This window comes from Notamacropus eugenii, chromosome 6, assembly GCF_028372415.1.
Source record: "Notamacropus eugenii isolate mMacEug1 chromosome 6, mMacEug1.pri_v2, whole genome shotgun sequence".
Lineage (NCBI taxonomy): Eukaryota > Metazoa > Chordata > Mammalia > Diprotodontia > Macropodidae > Notamacropus > Notamacropus eugenii.
In genome coordinates, this window is record NC_092877.1 from 51,145,373 (window position 1) to 51,165,163 (window position 19,791).

The following is a 19,791-nucleotide window of genomic DNA, read 5'->3' on the forward strand; positions in this document are numbered from 1 at the left end:
TTGGTCTAAGGAATCAAACGACCCGAATTCCAGCTCTCTGGTCGCTGGCACTGGCTGCGTGACTTGGGGAGACTCACTTCTTTTACCCCGGGCCTCAGTTTCCCCATCTGCAAAATGGTGGAGACTAGGCAAACTTGGGGTCCGGGGCGCAGGGGTGGGGAATTCAGGGAGTGCAGGGGGGGAGGAGAAGGGTGTAGCCGGGGGAGGGGGGGAAGGGTAGGAGAGGGGCAAGAAGGGGAGGAGAACCTCCCGCCGCGGAAGGTGGGAAGGGCGGGGGGCGCCCGGAGAGCCCAGCCCTGCCCGGCTCCCGTCAGGTCCCGGGCCCCGGGCCCCCGGCCGCTGCCCTAACCTCATCCACGGCGCGCCGAGGGAGATGCAGCGTCCCGAGCAGCAGCTTCAGCTTCACGGCAGACGAGAGGTTGTGGAAGCAGAGGCGGATGTTGTCGATGACAGTGGCCGTGAGCAGCGACGCGATGCTCGGCGGCGCCCACAGTTCGTCCGTCGCCCCCAACTTGTTGTGCAGCCACAGGCCGGTGTCGCTCTCCCGCATGGACGCCATCTTGGGGGAGAAAAGAGGGGGGAAGCGCTCAGCCGGCATCTTATGGAGACACCTACACGCCCGGAGCGAGGACCCCGCAACATGGCGGCGCCCGCCCGAAGGCAGGCGGGCAGGCCGAGGGCGGGACCGGAGTGACGTCACCTATTATGGCCGCACCTGCGTCCTATTGGGTCGGGGCTCTAGAGGACCGCGGCGGCCAATGGGAGGTTAAGGCGTTGGGTGAGGCTGCCGTTCCGTAACCGGACATGGCAGCGCCCGCCACCTCCACTGGAAGTAGCTTTGCCGTAACGGAAGATGGCGGCTCCCGTGTTCCCATTGGGCGTCCCTGGGAAGACGCCGGTTTGCCTGCGCTGTCGGTAGGGAAATTTGTCCCAAGGGAATTGGTGCGGGGCTGGGGGAGGGGGCTGGGCGGCCTCGAGGCCGCGAGGGAGGCCCCGCGCGGGTGGGGCGCCAAGCCGGCGGGGCCTGGGCTTCCTGCGGTTCTAATAACGGTTCTAGAGGCCGTGCAGCCCCTGGGGGTTAATGGATCTTGGCGAGGGGAAGCTACCCCCAGGCCGACCCACGCATGCATCCGGGCGGATGGGGCTCCCAGTGTAGACAAGCACACTAGTTTACACTCACTTGTGTGGGGTGGCACCGGAGCTTGGATTTCATTGGCATTGGGAATTGTCAATGAGGACCCCTCCTCCACTGTAGATCACACGGTCCCAGAGAGTGACCTAGAAAGGAGCACTGAGGGTCAGGCAAAGCCGGGGGTGAGGGCCGGGGGAGGAATGTAAACCCTGGTGTGGCTGACGCTGAGTCCAGGTCTCCACTACTCCATATTGCCTCACGTACACAAACACATGCAGTAACGTGATACAAAGTAGCCTTCATAAAGTTCTGCAAGGTTTGCAAAGTGCAACCCTGGGGAGGGAAGCACGAAGATTATTCCCATTTTACAGATGGGGAAACTGAGGCCAAGGCTAAGTGATTTGCCCAGGGACACAAGTAAGTGCCTGAGCTGGGATGCAAACTAAGAACTTTCTCTAGGACATTCTAGGACATTTTCTCTGGTACACTCTCCACTGGGCCACCTAATTATCTTTTATACACACTATATTTATATGCTACCAAGTGCATATACAATGTGTACAGGCACAAGCTAGCACATGATATAAACAGTGAAATATACACATGAATGTGGGGGATATACACCCAAATAAATCCATTACCCTGGCAAACAATACACAGAGAACTATGCATATGTCTGTGCAAACTCATTCATGCTCTACACATATTCATAGTAAAGGGTAGGAACCACATCCCACAGAAAAAACATCTGCAACTTCAACCCCACCCCCACCAGCTGCTGAAGAGGGTACCAGGCCAGCTAAAATGGTTAATCTCAACCCAGCTCCCTTTTTCCCTCTTTTATTTACTTCCCCTAATTCTCTTTCCTCTCTCCCAACATTTTCAGCCTTCCCCTCCCCTTCCCTTCCGTTGCTCCCCTCATCTACTTCCCCTTATCTCAAATTCTTTCAGACTTATCTCCTCTCTTATCTAAGTTTCTGCACACTCCCCCAGCCAGGGGTGGGGAACCTGCAGCTTCATGGTCACATATGACTCTCTGGGTCCTCAAATGCAGCCCTTGGACTGAATCCAAACTTTACAGAACAAATCCCTTTCATAAAGGATTTGTTCTGTAAATCTTGCACTCAGTCAAAAGACCATCTCCAAGGACCTGGAAGCTCACATAACTACCTCCCTCTCTCCCCTCCTTCAGTTTGCCTCCCTTCCTTTCTGATCTCTTCCCCACTCCTTTGGAGCATCCCTTCATACACACCACCTGACTTCCTGAGCCTTCCGTCTGTGTTTTCTCCCTTTTGTTCTACTACCTACTTCTTAGTCTGCTTCCAGATCCCTTATGCTTCTCCTCCATGTCCTTTCTACTATCTCCCCATCTACCTAACCTCACCCTTTTGAAAAATAAAGGCAAAAAAATTACTCCCAGAGCCAGTCATGAATGTGATGAAATCTGGGTGCAAGGGTGTCTTTCACATAAACAGTGAGCCTTCCCAGGAGGCTACCTTCTCTTCCTAGAGACAGCTCTTAGTGGAAATGGCCCTTTGCCCTTCATTCTTTCAGATATCTCCTTGAAAAGAGGCTGATTTTACTTTGCTCTTCATTGGCTAGTAGGTCTACTAGAAGCTAGCCATAGGCCATGTCACACATTTTTCTCTTCTCTTGATAGCAGCATCGTAGGATTTAAAGCCATAAGTGACTTTAGAGATATCTGGACCAAACTTCTCCTTCCTCACATAGAGTAGAAAACATCTCCAGAGAGAGAAAATCATTTGCCCAGACTCACATAGGTAAACAAGTCACAGAGGTAGGATTTAATACCAGGTTCTCTGATTCTGAACCCAGTGCTTTTATCACTCTACCACCTTGCTTCTCCATTTTAATTCTGTGGGTTTAACATTTGAAGTCTTTGTGCAAAGTATAAGTGCCATGTGGCAGAAAGAATACTGAATCTGGAGTCAGAAGTTACTAGGGTTGGAGACTCAGCTCTGACACTGATTAGGTAGCATTGAGGAAGTCACTTTCTCCATTATGAGCCTCAAAGTCTCTGTAAAATGAAGGTGATTCTACTGGTATTATCTGTTATATGGAGTTTCTGTAAAGCAAGGTCCAGACCAGAAATAGACGGGGTCAGATTTTTTGCCCAGCAGAGCTAGGTGAGACAGATATGTTGATGGCATTCCAATTGGAGGGAACATCCTAAGGAAAGACAGGGTGAAGAGACAGCTGAGAGAGGCCTTCATCTGCCCTGGGTCACGCAAGGAAAGAGGAAGCAGCTAAGTTAAGGATCAAGTCCAGGTCCCCTGATAAATCACTTTCTTAAGTCTCACCCAGTGGTGAGCTCAAATAGAAACAAGGGTCTCCAAATTTTATGTAAGGATCACTGTGAACTTACTTAGAAAACTACAAATTAACACTACATATGTTGTATTTTTATTTTGTTAAATATTTCCCAATTAAATTTTAATCTGGTTTCACCACTGTTCATTTGACCCCTCTGGTATAGACAATCAATGTAGGTTTTGGTTCTGGTTTTTTGTTTTTGCAGATTTCAGAGATATAAACGCTTAGATTCAAAATTTAACAATGTGCTCTCATTAGCCAGTTCAAGCCCATTCTAACACACTCCTGGATATAACTCATATAAACAAAAGCTCTTTGAGGTCCTCAATATTTTTTTTTTTTTGCAAGGCATGTTAAGTGACTTGCTCAGGGTCACACAGCTAGTACTTGTCAAGTATCAGAGGCTGGATTTGAAGTGAGGGTCTCCTGACTCCAAGACTGGTGCTCTATCCACTGTACTACCCAGCTGTCCCTGTCTCCTCAATAATTTGCCTTCCCTCCCCACTTCCATTTAAAATAAATGGGTACTGAGACCAAAAAGTTTGACAACTGCCAGTCTAGAGCACAGACACCCAGTTCCTTGCTTCCAAAGCCAAGGAGCCTCAGCATACCTGGGGGAGACACCTGACCTCCAATCAAGTGTCCTCACACACTCTGAAATATCAGGGCTCAAAATTCTACTGGTTCTCTGGGGGAGGATTAACTCTAAAAATTCTCCCTCTGTTTAGTTTTACTTGAAGGTGCTTTCTATCTCAGCCCCAAAGGTGCAAGGATCATGTACTTCTTAGCTCCTCCTAAGCCCTTACTCCCATTCCAAATCCTCTCATACTCTTTCTGGTCCACTCAAGCAGTCAAGGATCCCTTGGATCCTTCATTGTCATTAAAATTCCCTGGTCCCAGGAACTTTCCAATCAACCTTTCATATACTCACTTTAACAGAAACCTGGCTCTACCTAGAAGACAAAAGTTTCTTTGTATAGGACCTGGGATACCCCACCTACCCATAGGGTAGGTACCAAGAGAAACCTATAGTGAGGTTCAAGATACTTTATGGGTCCTCATCCACTCAAAGCCAGAGCTTCCAAGCCTCCACCGATTATATTTACTTCTAGTAATCAGAAGGCAGAGGGGAGAATTATGCAAAATGCAAGGGCAGTTAATGAAATAACACCATAAGAAAATAATTACACATTTCCCCTATCCTCTAAGGGTGGGGGTGGGGAATCTGCAGCCTTGAGGCCACATGTGGCCCTCTAGGTCTTAAGTGCTGCACTTAGACTGAATGCAAACTTTACTTTCTGTGAACTCCACAGTGGTGAAGGCCACATGTATCCTCAAGGCAACAGGTTCCCACCCCTACTCTAGGATAAACACACCTTATTTTAAAATTATTTTTACGCTTATGTTTTATAAGAACAAACATACCATCAGTGGAAGGAGTGGACACACATAGGAAACATACGTGGAGAGGCACACATGTAGGGGACATATCTGGTAAGAGAGTGCATGAACAGGACACACAAAGAGAACATGTACTAAGAGTATACTTGTAGATGAGCAACTTATGGTTCTGTCTTACGGTAGTGCCATTGGCATTCTGTGTTGTCTCTGCCATATACTACTCCATTGGATGCATAGTTCTTGTTAGACTAGGTCTGTAGACTGTCTATTGTCTCTCTGCTTCCAGCTTCTAACCTTAGCTGAAGTCTTTGGCTAGATAGGGTGCTATAGCATAGGAAAAGTGGACTTTGCCATGCTCTTTTAGCCCAAACTCTGAAGCTGTTTTTATAACTCTTTTTAGAAAAGCAGCACCCTTTGCCTCAAATAAAGGAACAATTGAAATCTCACGGTAGGACAAAAAAAAAAATCCACCTTCTTAGCTCTTTAAAAAAATAACAATAACCAATTTCTTTCTAGAATTTTTCCTACAAGGATTTCCATCTACAGCATTCTTTGTCCTATGTGTCAAACTTGTTAAGACAAAGCAAAATTAAGTAAAGGCCTACATTTAAAATAGGAGGATCTTTCCAGTTAGGTTTTGTCTTTTTCTTGAACTGGATTTCCTGGTCCAGGGATTTGGACCTCTCTCAGAGAGCTTATTCTCGTTTGTGGTGAGCATTCTCTAGTTCTCTTGATTTTAATTTCTGAAGTCTAACCTATACCTAATCACCCTCCATGTAAGAGCTTCGCAGCCAATAACCGGACAAGAGCTCTGAAACTCTAGGTTTCCCTAATTTCATTTTAGATAAATGCGGGGGAGGGAGTGGAAAGGATAGGGATAAAGCTACATTGGGAAGGGGGAAGGCTCTTATCTCTCCTGTTAGCCTAGCTATATTCCATTCATAGCAATTAACAGTGAAAAGGTTTTTGAGGTAACCCATGGGCTTTTTTTTCACCACTTTCCCCAGAGATCCTTCCTTGCACTCCCTTTGGATTCCTGGGTCTGGTGAAATTGGCATACTCCTTGCTTCCCATTGCCCACTCCAAATCATTCCTCTCCCACCATCCCTTAATGGCCTCTCCTCTGTCAAGGCCCAATTTGTATGCCTGCACCACCTTCTCCCTATCCTTGCTGCTGCCATAGAAGGATCTCCAGTCATTCACCTAACTTTTTGGCAGACATGTCTACTTCACCATCTGCTCCCCTTCCCACTTCCAACATTTGCCATCATCTTCAGGGACATCAGCTTTCACGTGTACCACTCCTATGTCCATGGTTCTTCTATCCATCTTCAGCCACACATAGTTATAGCCGCAGTAGAGCTACCTATCTCTTGGAATAAACTGAGGACCCACATCCCACCCTCACCCCACCAGGCAATAGGACTGACTGAGCTCCCTTCACAAAAGAATTCTAATAATACGAATAGCATAAAGACTTTTTTCATACTTGCCTAGTTCTTTGGCTAGCAAATTCCTGCCTTCCACTCCCCAAAAACTTTGTGATTCAGATACAGTCAACCCAGGTTAAAAAAAATAAAATAAAACACTCCTTAAAAAACACTTTTACTTACCTACTTATCACTGAATTCTCACCCCTACCCAGCATAACTCAACTATCTCTCTCCACTCTCTCCTTCCATTATAGCTTTTAGAATTTTCATTTTATTGCTGACACGTTCGCTTTTATCACAGACTTCTAACACTCCTTCCATCTTGAGAAACAGTTTGTTATAGACAGAGGATCAAATTCTGAACTGAAAGTTTAAAGGACCTGGATTCAATTCAAACATCAGATACTTAGCCCTGGGCAAGTCACCTGACTGCTAGGTTTCCTCATGTCTAAAATGTCACTAATGATATTTGGACTACCAACCTCATAGGGTTGCTGTGAGAAATGGTCCTGGTGTTGGCTGCTGGCCCTTGTAGATCTCCAGATTATGCGGCTGCTTCCTTCTTCAATGATTTAAGTAACTGGTTCATCATCCTCTGCTTTCCACTCAATATAGGATGGAGGCCTGAGCTGATTGAGGTATGCTTATTATCTAAACTATTCTGTCATAGAACCTAGTGACATTTCCAGAATGAATAGAACTTTGTCACTGTCACCTGCCTATTCACTTGTGAACTCTTGGATAGCCCAGATCATACCTCATCTAAACTTAGACCTCCTCTGTGCACAATAGGAAATTTACAAGTTTTTTGGGATTGAAGAGGGTGAGAGAAAAGCTATTTCTTGCCTTCCCATGATTATGATTTCAGGAAGTTCCCCCAGGTCTTAGGGAACAGCCATGAAAGGCAGGGAACCAGCCATGTTCCAGAGGGGCCTCCCTGGAGTGAACATTCCTGGAGACTCTAGGGATTTGGATAATATGAGACTTTAGTGCAGCTGTTCTATTAAATCACTGCTAATGGGAAGACTAGTTACCCTGACTGAGACAGGAAAGGGACTGTGTACAACGGAGCTCATCCTGACAGCCCCAGAAATCGTTACGGGCTACATAAGTGTTAAGAACTTGTGCTGTGACATCAGTTTCCAAGGCAGGCCCAGGCATCTCCAAATGCCCCAGGTTAGTTATGATCCCAAGGTAGGATAAAACTTGCCAAGTATTGCTTTTCTTTTTTAACATTTTCTCTTGTTTCTTTTTACTTTTCCAGGCATTAACAGGATTTTGCTGAGCCCGTCTCTAACCTGAGAACGATGGAACAGCAGGCCAGAGATAAATTGATAGTAATCAGTTAGTCATTTAATTAACTAGTTTCCTGATGAGGAATGGATTTGCAAATTGGGAATTCTCCTGATCAGAATTCCACCTTGGTGAAATGAAGACAGAGATTACAAACATGAATCACAAGTGGGAAGGGAGAAAGGAAGGTGGATTACAAACAATGAAGCAATTTCCCATGACAAACCCACAAATGGAAGACAATACAACAATCCTGCAGTGCTGTGGGAGCAGTATTGCTGGAACCCTTGGGGGTCATTGGTTGGTGGGTCACAGGACCAGAGTTCTGTGAGGGGAACAGGTTCTACAGTCTTTGATTCACTTCACTTCAGGTATGCAGGCAGAAGGATGCCAGTGATTGTGAGCTTTATCAAAGTCTGATTGATCAGTTCAAGATGCATTGTGATCTCTCTCATGAGAGAGGCAATTCTGAAAAATCTAATCTACATATTCATTACACATATCATATTGATTATTATAAAAATCAGAATTTCCTTTGCACAAGGTGAGAATTAGAAGCATTTCAGGGGTGGGAACCTTGGGCTTTGAGGCCCTCTATATTCTCAAGTTCTTTGAATCCAAACTTCACAGTATCCTCTATTAGACCTCTATGGTCTAGGATGCCTGCTAACATCTAAGAAAAGATGCTAACCTTCATGGAGAGAGGGGCTTCCCTAATCTGGGAGTTCCTTAGACCAATGTAATTGTAAGACTTGTCCCTGACTCCTAAGTCTCTTGATTGGAGGAAGATGGACTTTGAGGGTCATCAGAACTAGTTAGTTGATAGCTTAAACTAAATGGAAATTACATACAAAGAACCATATCTGGAGACATCATGATGTGAGAGGTGTACAGAGAGAACTCTGGGTTTGGAGTCAAGAGACTAGGGTCACAGCTTCAGCTCTGTTACTTAGCGACCGTGTGATCCTACACTGGGCCTCAGCTTCCTCATCTGTAAATCGTGATAATTATGCCTCATAGAGCTATTGTGAGAAAAAACTGCTTTATAAGCTATGAAGTTTTATAACTAAGCCACATTATTATTAGCCCACAGAGAGAAAGGAAGTAGGAGAGCTTACCTTCCCAAATTCAGAGGAATAACAAGGTGTTAAAGTTTGAAGGGACCTTAGTCTCATTCCCTCATTCCACAAATTAGACACTTAAGACCCAGAGAGGAGACTGACATACCCATGGTGATATAGCTACTACATGGCAAAGCCGAGTCTAGAATCCAGGGCTTTTGACTCTGAGCCAAGCTCCTCTTTTTGTCATCATCCTACATGCTGGCTTCCATCTGTTTCTTTTGCCAGTGACCTGCATCCACACGCCAGCCTTGAAGAGCATGAAGGTGGCTTGCTGAACACTCATAATCTCATTGCAGGAACAGATACTGTGTCTGCTTTCCCCTTTTCTAATCACCTCCTCCCTTCCCCCAGGTAGTAGCTAGCTGACAGAGCAGCGATGGGGAACAGCTGCTTTTTTGGCAGCAGGTACATCTTGTCTTGGTGCCTTCCCCCGTGGACTTCATTGTGTATGAAAGACATGGCTGGTCCAATACATAAACAGTCCCAGTAGGTAGGTAGTGTGTGTGTGTGTGTGTGTGTGTGTGTGTGTGTGTGTGTGTGTGTGTGTGTGTGTGTGTGTGTGTGTGTGAGAGAGAGAGAGAGAGAGAGACAGATAGACAGACGGAGAGAGGGAGACCAGGTGGCCACAATGGTTAATACTATCTTTGGCCTCATCTTCTTTAGAAGATGATAATTACCCTGTGCTTTTCCCAGGTCTGGCCCCCTGCTGGATTATTGTGTCCATTTCTGTGGTCACAATTTAGGAATAACATTGATAAGCTCTTCCACTGATAAGTGACTAGGATCACAAGGAGACTAGAAACCATGTCATATAGAGTGGTTGAACAAGCTGGCAGATATTTAAGCTGGGGAAGAGTAAGGGGACAGAGAATAGCTGTCATTCAACATATGAAGGACTGTAATGTAAAAGAGGGATTAGATGTGTTTTTCTTCAGCACAAAAGATGAAACTACGACTAAATGTGGGGACATAACAGGCAGGACGATTTCTGTTTTGTATAAGGAAAAGTGGACAAAGCTGATTCGAGTAACTATGCTTTGCAAACCCAGTGCTGGGGCATGTGATCTGACAAAGGATATTTCTTTGGTATGGCCTTATAACAAAAATGCACTTTCTTTTCTTAAAACCAGGATTATCTTAGAAGGAATAAGTGTGTTTGCTATAGGGGTACCTCAGGAAGCAGTGATTTCCAATTCATTTGGAATCTTCCTTCAATGAGGACAGGTGGATCACGTTGTACAGGAAGGTACAAAAGAGATTCCTGCTCAGAGCTGAAAGAAGAAGAGCGATGTGGTAGAAAGAAGTCAGAAGTCAAAAGACCTGGGTTCAAACCTTGATGACTTCTATGACCTTGAATAAGTCCCTTAATTTCTCTGGATTTCAGACAAATAAAGGAATTGTAAAATAAAAAAATATAAGAGTTGAATAAATGAATCTCTAAGATTCCTTCTGACCCTAGATCCCATAATCCTATGATCCATGATTGGATCCTCTGACTTCAAATCTAACTCTGTCTACTGTTTTGTTCCATTGCTATCCATTACTGAGATTTTGATTTGGTTATATTTATCTTTTTCTAAGATCAATATCATGTTAGTATTAATCTTGTTATAGCACTACATCATGACTAGGGCTCATCTGATTACAGAACTTTATGCAAAATTTTGTCTCTATTTTCTTCCATTTGTACAAGTGGGATGACCCTATGAATACTGTTTTGGGTTAATGCCCAGCTGCTCTTAATAGATGCCGTTTGAGAAAGAGGAGGAAAAAGAAGAAAACAGATAATGTGATAAATGATTCAACAGTAACTCGCAACTGCAAAGTGCTATATATAACTCAGAGTACATAGATCAGTAGAAGTCTACAATTATAGCCACCACGCCAAGCATTAGCCTGGGCTACTAGTGAGATAATACTGTAACTAGCAGCTGGGGTCAGCAGAGAGCCAGGAGCTCTGTCACCTCAGAGGATGCCTAAATCAGGGAAAGGGATCACATCCCTATGATAAAACCTTCTATTGCACTGATTGCCATTCTTCTACCCAACCACCCACCCACCCAAGCCTCTAGGCATCATGGTGCAGAAGGAGCACTGGATTATTCAGAGAACCTGCATTTGAATTCCACTTATGCTACTCATCTGTCCTTGTGATCTTGGGAAGGTCACTTAACTTTTCTGAGACTCAGTTTCCTTATCTGTAAAAAGGAGGATAAATAGACTTACATTATCTATTTCATAAAGTTGTGAGGGAAACATTCTGGTTGAACTTAAAGTGCCATATAAATGTGAATTACTCGCTAAGCCTCCACATTTTCCTCTCTAAAATAAGAGGGTCAAGTTTTGATCCCTAAGGTTCCACAAGCTCTAAAATCCTTATGACTTGAATGAAGCCCATACCCAAGAGAAGTGTAACTGATTTAGGGAACAGGGAGCAGAGTAGTCTGGCTGGGAAATAAGGCTGAAGAAGTTGACTGCCAGAATGGCAGACTAAGGATTCTGGATGAAACAGAAGGCAGTAAAGGTGAAAAATGAAATGGCACAGGGAGAATACTTTTACAAGATAGAGGAGTAGACCCTCTCTCTGATTCTCATAATCTTCCAAACTTCTCCAAAATAGGAATTATGCACAAAGGATAAAGCAATTTAAGCTTTCTCAGACACCAAGTGCTTTCCCAATAAACTAACAGCAGAAAAAGCGAATGCCTAGCCCCTAACACACTCACTCAGCACCAACACTCCTAGGAGCCACCACACTCCAGCAGGACTGCAAAAGCTGATCCATGGGCTTCCATAGAGCTCAACACAGCCCGCCTCTCTCCCAGCACCACAAAAAACCCAAACCAATCAACCAACAAACAAGTCCCAAAACGCAGAAGCCTGCTCTGACTGGGATTGCAACAGTGGTAGCATTCTGTGCTACGGTAGGACTCATCTAGAGACCTAAGAACCTGAAAAGTAGCATCCCTGAGTCTCCATTGAGAGAAGAAATGTTTCTTTAACTGTTGTAGAAGGATACTGTTTGTTCCAGCTCGAAGTCTGACTGCTTCGTGCAGAGGAGAGTCAGAGAGGAACTTTGCTATTGATTGTAAGATTGCGACTATTATTCTCTGAGTTTGGCTTTCCCCTCCCCGCTCTCCCCATATCTGTTCATGTGTCTTTCCATGCATCTCAATTCTTCATAGCCATCATTTTCTACAGTACAAGAATCACAATATCTTCCCTTACATTTATTTATATCCCACTATCTGTTCAGTCCTTCCCCAGGTGATAAGAACCCATTTGGGTTTATTTTTTTGTTATACCCAAGAGTAACACTATGAATATTTTGTTATGCATTACACTTTATTTACTACCAGATTCAGCTTCTTCATCTGTCTAAGAGGACATCACTGTCTACCTGATGGAGTCTACCTGCTGACCTCCCTTCTACATCTAGGATCCTATGACACGAAATCACTTTTGTGATTTGCACAAGTATTGTACAAATATATATGTGTATATATGTGTGTATATATACATACATGTACATACATATATACATATACTACATCTATAAATCTCTATCTCTATAACTATATCTATATAGTATATGCAAAGGATTTAGGTTTAAAATTCTGCCTTTGCCTCTATAAACTTGTGTAAATTACTTAACTTCCCTGGGCCTCATTTTCCTAACCTATGAAGGAAGGACTGGACTAAAATGGTCTTTAAAGTTACTTCCAGATATAAATCTTGTCATCTTTTTGATGATGATGATGATGCCTGAATAAGAAACTTCAGCACCTTTAACCTAAAGGAATGGATCTAAAAATGGAATTTCAGACATTGTGACAGGACTACAAGAGAGAAATCTAGGGGCAGGGCTCACCCTTTTATAGCATGATCCTGTCTACCATCCTTTCTGCTTCCTGGAAGGTTCAGAATTGGTCTCTATGATCCTGGCCTTTGGGGACACCCAGCAATGTTGTTTATGAAGGTGCAAGTATGAGAATCTCATTGAGGTTAGGATCCAACTCCAGGCTCTGATGTGGGATCAAAGACTTAGAATCCTAGCATCTCAGAGCTGGAAGGCCCCTCAGAAAACCTCTAGTCTTTCTGAACAGAGATAATTATTCTTTTTGAGGGTCATAAATTGGCATTTATTATTTAGGTTCAAAAACAGGTTATGAAGGGGGTGAGGGACACATTCAAAACAGAGAGTCCAAGGTGGAGCCCTAGGGGAGGGGGAGGAAAGAGGAGACAGGGAGATGAGAGTCTCTCATCTGTATCTGCTGTAGACCAGGCTGATGCTGATTTCTGAGCCTTGGTCCAGGGCACTCAGTGAAGCACATGATAGGGTAGAACTCCAAGGAGTTCAGGTTTAGGAAGATATCGAAGGGTGGTCAGAGTTACACATCCAACCCAAGGCGTGGTTTGGGGCTGGGATTCTATTTGGATCAGCAACACCGCTTTCTTTTAGGAATTGAAGCACAGTGCTAAGTTCCATCCCACTTATTTCAGCTCTTATGAAACATTCTTGTAGCTGAAGTCTTTGTGCTAAAGAATTCTTTCATCACCTTTCTAACTTCTTGGACTTCTAGTTTCTTTGAATATGCATCCAATTTGCCAGCTTCCTGCACAAATGCTGCCCCTTGCTCCTCTGTTAAAGTGATCTGACCCAATAAGGCCCAGGTGCTGCAGATTTCTGGATTAAGTCCTTAGGTTTCTACATATGTTTACTGCAACATCCTTCACTTCTAGGTACTTCAAGCTAATCAGTTGGTTCATATTTTCCAGAAGTTTATGGTTTTCACTGGCTGCTGTCAGCTCACCTGTCAGGTATGTGTCCATTTTGAAGGATCTGTCCTGGCCCAGGCCCATGATGTCCACCTCTGTGGGCTTCTTGGCCTCCTCAGCCATCTCCATCATGATATCATCTAGGCTGGGGAAGGCAAGAAAAAGAAAAGAGGGAGAGAAGAATGGGGATGGGGGAGGTGGAGGAGAAGGGAAGAAGGGAAAGGGGAGGGGACAGGAGAGGAGAAGGAAAGGAGAGGAGAGAAAAAGGTTGAATAGGAATAATTCTACATATTCCCAATGAGTAGACATCCAATCTCTGCTTAAAGGCCTCACTCACTACCTCTGGAGGCAATCATCCTACCTTGGGAAGCACTGAACAGGTTCTGGGACATTCTGGAGGGGAAAACATGGAATCAGTCTTTGCACAGAAGTGCTTAATAAATATGTGTTGAGTTAAATTGAATTGTAATATCCAGGTTCAGGAAGATTGGGTTTCCAAGGCTGCACTTTAGGCAGCTGCTTGGGGATAAACATGCCCCATTCTGGTCAAAACTGTGAGGTGGAGGAAGCTTATCCTCAAATCTTCTTCCAGTCCTTCCTGCTCTTTTTTCCTCTCTCCTTGGTCTTCCTCCCTCTTTCCCCATAGTGTCCTTTTTATCAAAGCCTGTTTATCCAGAAAATAACAGAGGGGTAGATGGAGCAGGAGGGACAGAGACAGAGACAGAGAGAGATAGAGACAGACAGAGAGATACAGAGACAGAGAGAAAGAAACAGAGACAGAAAGAGATAGAGACAGAGAGAATCAAAATTAGTCATAGTATTAGAAGATTTGCAGCATGAAGAGACTTTGAGAAATCATGAGAGAAACAATTAAGAACTTTTGTACTCAGGATAAGAGGCAGAAAAGGCACCTTCAGTTGGAAGAAGAAAGATAAGATCCTGAGACACTGATCTGAAAGTGGGAGGTGAGGAAAAGCTCACTCCTTTGTATCATCTGGTAGCTTCCAACTTAAAACAATCCAATAAATATTCTCTAAGCACCTACCACTCTGCTATGCACTTGAGATACAACCACATGATTAAAAAAAACAGCAACTATCCTTGCCTTCAAAGTATTTATATCCTCCTAGAGGGGTATGACATGTAAGCAAATAAGTATATGAGATGATCTGAGGAGGGAGAGACACTCACTAATAACTAAGGACATCAAGAAAGGCTTCCTGTAGGAGGTGATACATGAACTCAACCATGACGGAAGCTAGGAATTTTAAAAGACAGAGATGAAGAGCGAATGCATTCTAGGCATGGTGGAGAAAGCCTGAATGGGAAGTCAAAGACATAGAGATGCAATATGGAATCTCCGAGTTCAAGCAACAAAAACATAAATCAGTTTGCCTAAAACACGGAGTGTGTAAAAGGAAAGATCTGAAAAGAGCCTAGCAGAATATACTAGAACCAAACTGTTTTGGTTTGAAGAGTTTTAAAAGCCAAGCCAAGGAATTTTTTACTTTATTTTTGGGGCAATGGGCAGGATGGGGACCACTAAAGCTTCTCCAGGCATACCATAGGGTATACCATAGAATGATCATTTTGGCAGCTGTGTAGAAAATTGATTGGGGAGGGGAGAGAGTGGAGGAAGAAAGGGCAGTTATGAGGCTGGGACAACAGTCCAGGTAAGAAGTGAGAAAAATCTGAACTAGGTAGGTAGCCCTGTGAGTGGAGAGAAGGGAACAGAGGTGAGATATGTTGTCAAAGTAGACTTGGCAATACTTGTCAACTGGATATAGGTGGTGAAAAAAAAACCTAAGAATTGAGGAGGACTGAGGTTGGGCGCCTTGGTGACTCAATAGAAATAGGAAAGTTTGGAAGAGGAGGAGATTTAGGTGGGGGAGAGGAATGAGTTTTGGTTTTGGACATTACACTGTGCTGTGGTCTCAGGTCCCTTACAGCCTTGTTTTATAGCCATTCATCCTTGCCAAACTCTACCCAGGATTATTCATTCCATCTGCATCCTCGTCTCCTACTCATGTGCTGCCAAATAGAAGTGGTCTAAGTCACATACACAACTGTGCCAACTAGCACCATTACACACTCGTATTTTCTAATCTCACCTGGTCCCTTACTAAAGCAAGGCAATCCTTCTGCTCCTCACTACTACACTACCCACAGTGGCTGTTCTAAACTTTCCCCTTCTGCCACACTCTTCCCTGCCTCCATCCTCTCATTAGAAGACCTTGCTTCATATTTTGCTAAGAAAATTGAGGCCATTTGCTATGAGGTCCTTCTGCTCCCCTTCTATGGACTTCAAAATGCCTTGATATCATCTCTTATTCTTGCCTCCTTTACTTCTTTATCTGTTGAAGAAGAGGTGACCCTTCTTGACAATTTCCCTTTGTAAATGCTAAGTGATGTCAGCTTGTTGATTGATATCGGGGAAGCATGTTCCATGTGGCCTTTGATAGTATTAGAAACCTGATGACAGAACCCTGAGGAGTCAAAGTTAGTTGCCTTCTGGGGAGTGAACCTGCCAATGTGAGTGAGGGCTAGTTAGCCCAGAGATTCAGGGCTTTAGGAATCAAACTACCAAAGGGTTACCTTAGAAAAATTCCTCTGGAAGAATACAATGTCCAGAATCTCAAAGAAAATTTAAAAAGTGGGAATGAAGGGGACTGAGCTGCAATCTCAAAATACATTATGAAGTAGTAGCAATCATCAAAATTAATTGCTACCTGTTACAAAACAGAAAAGTTGCTCAGCAGAACAAATAAGGTTTATAAAATTCAGAAAGTAAATGGACATAGTAACATAGTGTCCAATATAGCCAAGACTTCAAAAACTAGGATTGACAATTGATAAGAACTCCAGGAAAAGCTGGAAGGTAATCTGGCAGAAATTAGACTTAGACAAACATCTTATACCATATACCACAATAAGCTCCAAATGGGTATGAGATTCATTATAAAAAGTCATAATAAATTAGAGAAGTAGGGGAAAAGACACCTTTTACCACTATAGATAGGAAAAGATTTCTTGACTGAACAATGAATAGAAAGAATCACAGGATATAAAATGGACAGTTTTAATTATACAAGACTGAAAAGTTTCTGCAGAAATAAAATCAATACTGATAGAATTATAAGGGGAAAAAGTCTTTGCAACTGAAGGCCTAATATCCAAGATATATAGGGAATTGATTCAAATACTTAAGAAAAAAAGCAGTTCTACAATTAATAAATGATCAAAGTATATAAATGGCTTTCCAAAGAAGAATGTCCAACTTCCTGAAACCATATGAAAAAGTGCTCAAAATCATTACTACAAAAAGAAATGCAAGTTAAAACAACCATGAGATTCAGTTTTACATCCATTAGGCTGGCAAGGATGCAAAAGAAGGAAAATGATATGTAAGGGACTATAGGAAGAAGAATACACTATTGGTGGAGCTGTGAAGTGGTTTAACTTTTGGAAAGCAATTTGGTACCCCCCAAAAGTCACTAAATTGTGAGTACCGCCTGACACAGTGATACCACTACTAGGTTAATACTCCAAAGAGACAAAAAAACCAGGATAAGAATCTTATGTACAAAAATATTTATAGCAGCAAATTTTGTCGTAGCAAGGAACTGGAAACAAAGTGAGTGCTCATCAATTAGTTAATAACTGAACAAATTCTGGCATGTTAATGTAATGCAATATTATTTCTCCATAAAATATGAAGAAAGGGACACATTCAGGAATACCTGGGAGGACTTGTATGAACTGACGCAGAGTGAACAGAATCAGAACAACTTAGTGACCACAACACTGTGAAGAAAAATAATTGTAAAAGTCTTAAGAAATAAGAGAAATAGCTAACATTTATATGACATTTAGGTTTCACAAAACACATTATAAATATTATTTCATTTAATCCTTGTAACAACCCTGAGAAGGAGGTGCTCTTATTATCCCTATTTTACAGTGAAGGAAACTGAGTCACACAGAGGTTAAGTGACTTGCCCAGGGTCACATAGCCAATAAGTCTCTGAGGCTAGAATTGAACTTAGGTCTTCACACTGTGAAGCACATACTGTGCTTCTTAGTTGCCTGGGTTAACAAAATGACTAGCCATGACTCCAGCAGATTCAAAATGAGACCTACATTTTCAGGCCTCCCTAGCCAACATGTGGATTTGTTTTGTATGATCATAGGTACTTATTATAATGGATGGCTTTTCTTTTCTTTCTTCTTTTTGAGGAGAAGGATTTGAGAAATAGTGCTAGTGCCTCTAAATAGGGGGAAAAAAGCCTCAATGAGTTGTTTAAAAAAAACAAAAATCAAAAGAAATTCAGAAAGACAGTTGGAAATATGATGTTAAATTTGTTTTTAAAATTTTTATAAATATTTTCCCAAATACATGTAAAAGCAACTTTTTTACATTTTTTTTTAAATCTTGAGTTTCAAATTTTCTCCTTCCTTTCCTCTCTTCCCCCTTTATTGAGAAGGCAAACAATTTTATATGGGTTATATATGTGCAATCTGTGCTCCCTGGAGGTGTATAATACTTTCCATTATAAATTTTTCAGAACTGTCTTAGGACTTGTATTGCTGAGAATAGCTAAGTGATTCTGAGCTAATCACCTTTACACTATTGCTATTACTATGTACAATGTTCACCTGGTTCTGCTCACTTCACTTTGCATCAGTTCAAGTAAGTTTTTCTAGATTTTTCTGAAAGCATCCTGCTCATCATTTCTTATAACACAATAGTATTCCATTACATTCATATACCACAACTAGTTCAACCACTCCTCAATTGATGGGCATGCCTTCAATTTCCAATTCTTTGCCACCACAAAAAGAGTTTCTGTAAATACTTTTGTAGATATGGATCATTTTCCTTTTTTTTTTTTTTTTTAGAAATGATGAGCAGGATAACCCACACCCTCTGTCAGTGTAGATGCCTTCTAATTACTGTTTCTCCCAGTGTTTCTAATTCTTTCCCAAGATTATTTCAAGCTTTAGTATGCTGATGGCAGCCTCACCTTCCCTACCCCAACCCCCAATGCTGAAGGAGGTTAGAACTTGGTGGAAAGAATCAAATTGCTCTAACTCAGCTAGAAGTAAAGGATGGGGATCTTCGGTTGAGAAGGATGAATCAAAAGGGAAGTCCCAGACTTATAGGATTGGAGATTTAGAGTGGGAAGGGATCTTTTAAGTTATTTCCTTCAATTCTCTCATTTTACAGACAAGAAAACTGTGACACAAAGTGTCTTGCTCAGAGACAAACAGGAAGACTTGGGAATAGTAGAGCCAAGAGCTGAATCTGGATCCTCTGATGTCTAATAAAAGCAATCTTTCCATTGAACCATTTCCTTACTACTATCTTTCGTGTGAAGGATAGGGCTGTGAGACTCAAAAGAACAGAAATCTTATCAATGACTCAGTGGCACCTACGCTCTGGATCTGCCTGAAAGAGTTATAGATTCAGCAAATACTCCAGAGTCATCAGATTCTGATGCTGGGTTTGCACAGCTATTAAAGAATCCAGTGTAATAAGCTATAGAGTTCATCCATCAATTTCCACATAACAACAACTAGCGCCTGTACAGCTTTTCAAGGTTTGTAAACAACATGTTATCGCATTTTATCTGCAACAGACTCTAACCCTGAAAATCTGGGTTGGGTTCAGAATTGAACAGTGGTACAGGCACAGGCTGGCTTGCCTTCAGGAAAGTGCAAAGTTCCTTTAATATCCCCAAGTTTCTACTTGACAAGAAGACCCATCTTTTTGAGTTTCTTTGCACTGGATCTGTGATCTGATTGGTGTAGAGAAGTATTGGTGAGGAAACTCTTCCCTTTACCTTCACCAGTGCTGATCAGCACTTATTTGGCAATTTATAGTCTTGGAGAGTTGTCTGAGGCACTGAGAGGTCAAATGATTTGTCCAGAATAACATTCAGGGACATGGCGGGTATGAGAGGTGGCTATGAGGAATCCTGAAGAACAGGATTAAATGATGCCATCAGGGAAATGTAAAATTGGAAGATAAAATGGGTTGGTGATGGGGTGAGAGCAAGGTATGATGGGTGGACAGGACAGCTGCTTTACTGATAGTCTCTTGATGCCAGGAGAAAGAGAGGATGAAACTCAGAACTTCAGATAGACACTCATGGTAAATCTATGGGAAGATGTAGGCAAAAGTCTCGTGGGGAGGGATGGATTGAGATCTGAGTCATGGAGAGAATCTCTGAATCAATGAAATCACAGATTCATTAGAATATTTGAGAACTTTACTGTAAAATCATTCATACAT

The 19,791-nt window shown here is 42.7% G+C and overlaps 1 protein-coding gene, 1 long non-coding RNA gene and 1 pseudogene across 2 annotated transcripts in view; 1 reads left to right on the top strand and 2 right to left on the bottom strand.

Annotated features, from left to right (window-relative positions):
• The window catches only part of NELFA (negative elongation factor complex member A), a 36,074-nt gene extending 35,393 nt beyond the window's left edge, over positions 1-681 (bottom strand). Inside the window, exon 1 of the mRNA XM_072620017.1 lies at positions 350-681. Within this exon, the coding sequence (XP_072476118.1) occupies positions 350-598 (249 nt within the window). The 5' untranslated portion in view covers positions 599-681. The remainder of the gene's footprint in view (positions 1-349) is intronic.
• A 145-nt stretch (positions 682-826) lies between these two features.
• Positions 827-10,130, top strand: LOC140511049 (uncharacterized). The gene is made up of 3 exons (XR_011969420.1): positions 827-915; positions 6,790-6,938; positions 7,565-10,130. It is a non-coding gene; the product is annotated as an uncharacterized lncRNA (long non-coding RNA).
• A 3,086-nt stretch (positions 10,131-13,216) lies between these two features.
• Positions 13,217-13,888, bottom strand: LOC140512052 (biogenesis of lysosome-related organelles complex 1 subunit 2 pseudogene; annotated as a pseudogene).
• Between the last annotated feature and the right edge of the window lie 5,903 nt (positions 13,889-19,791).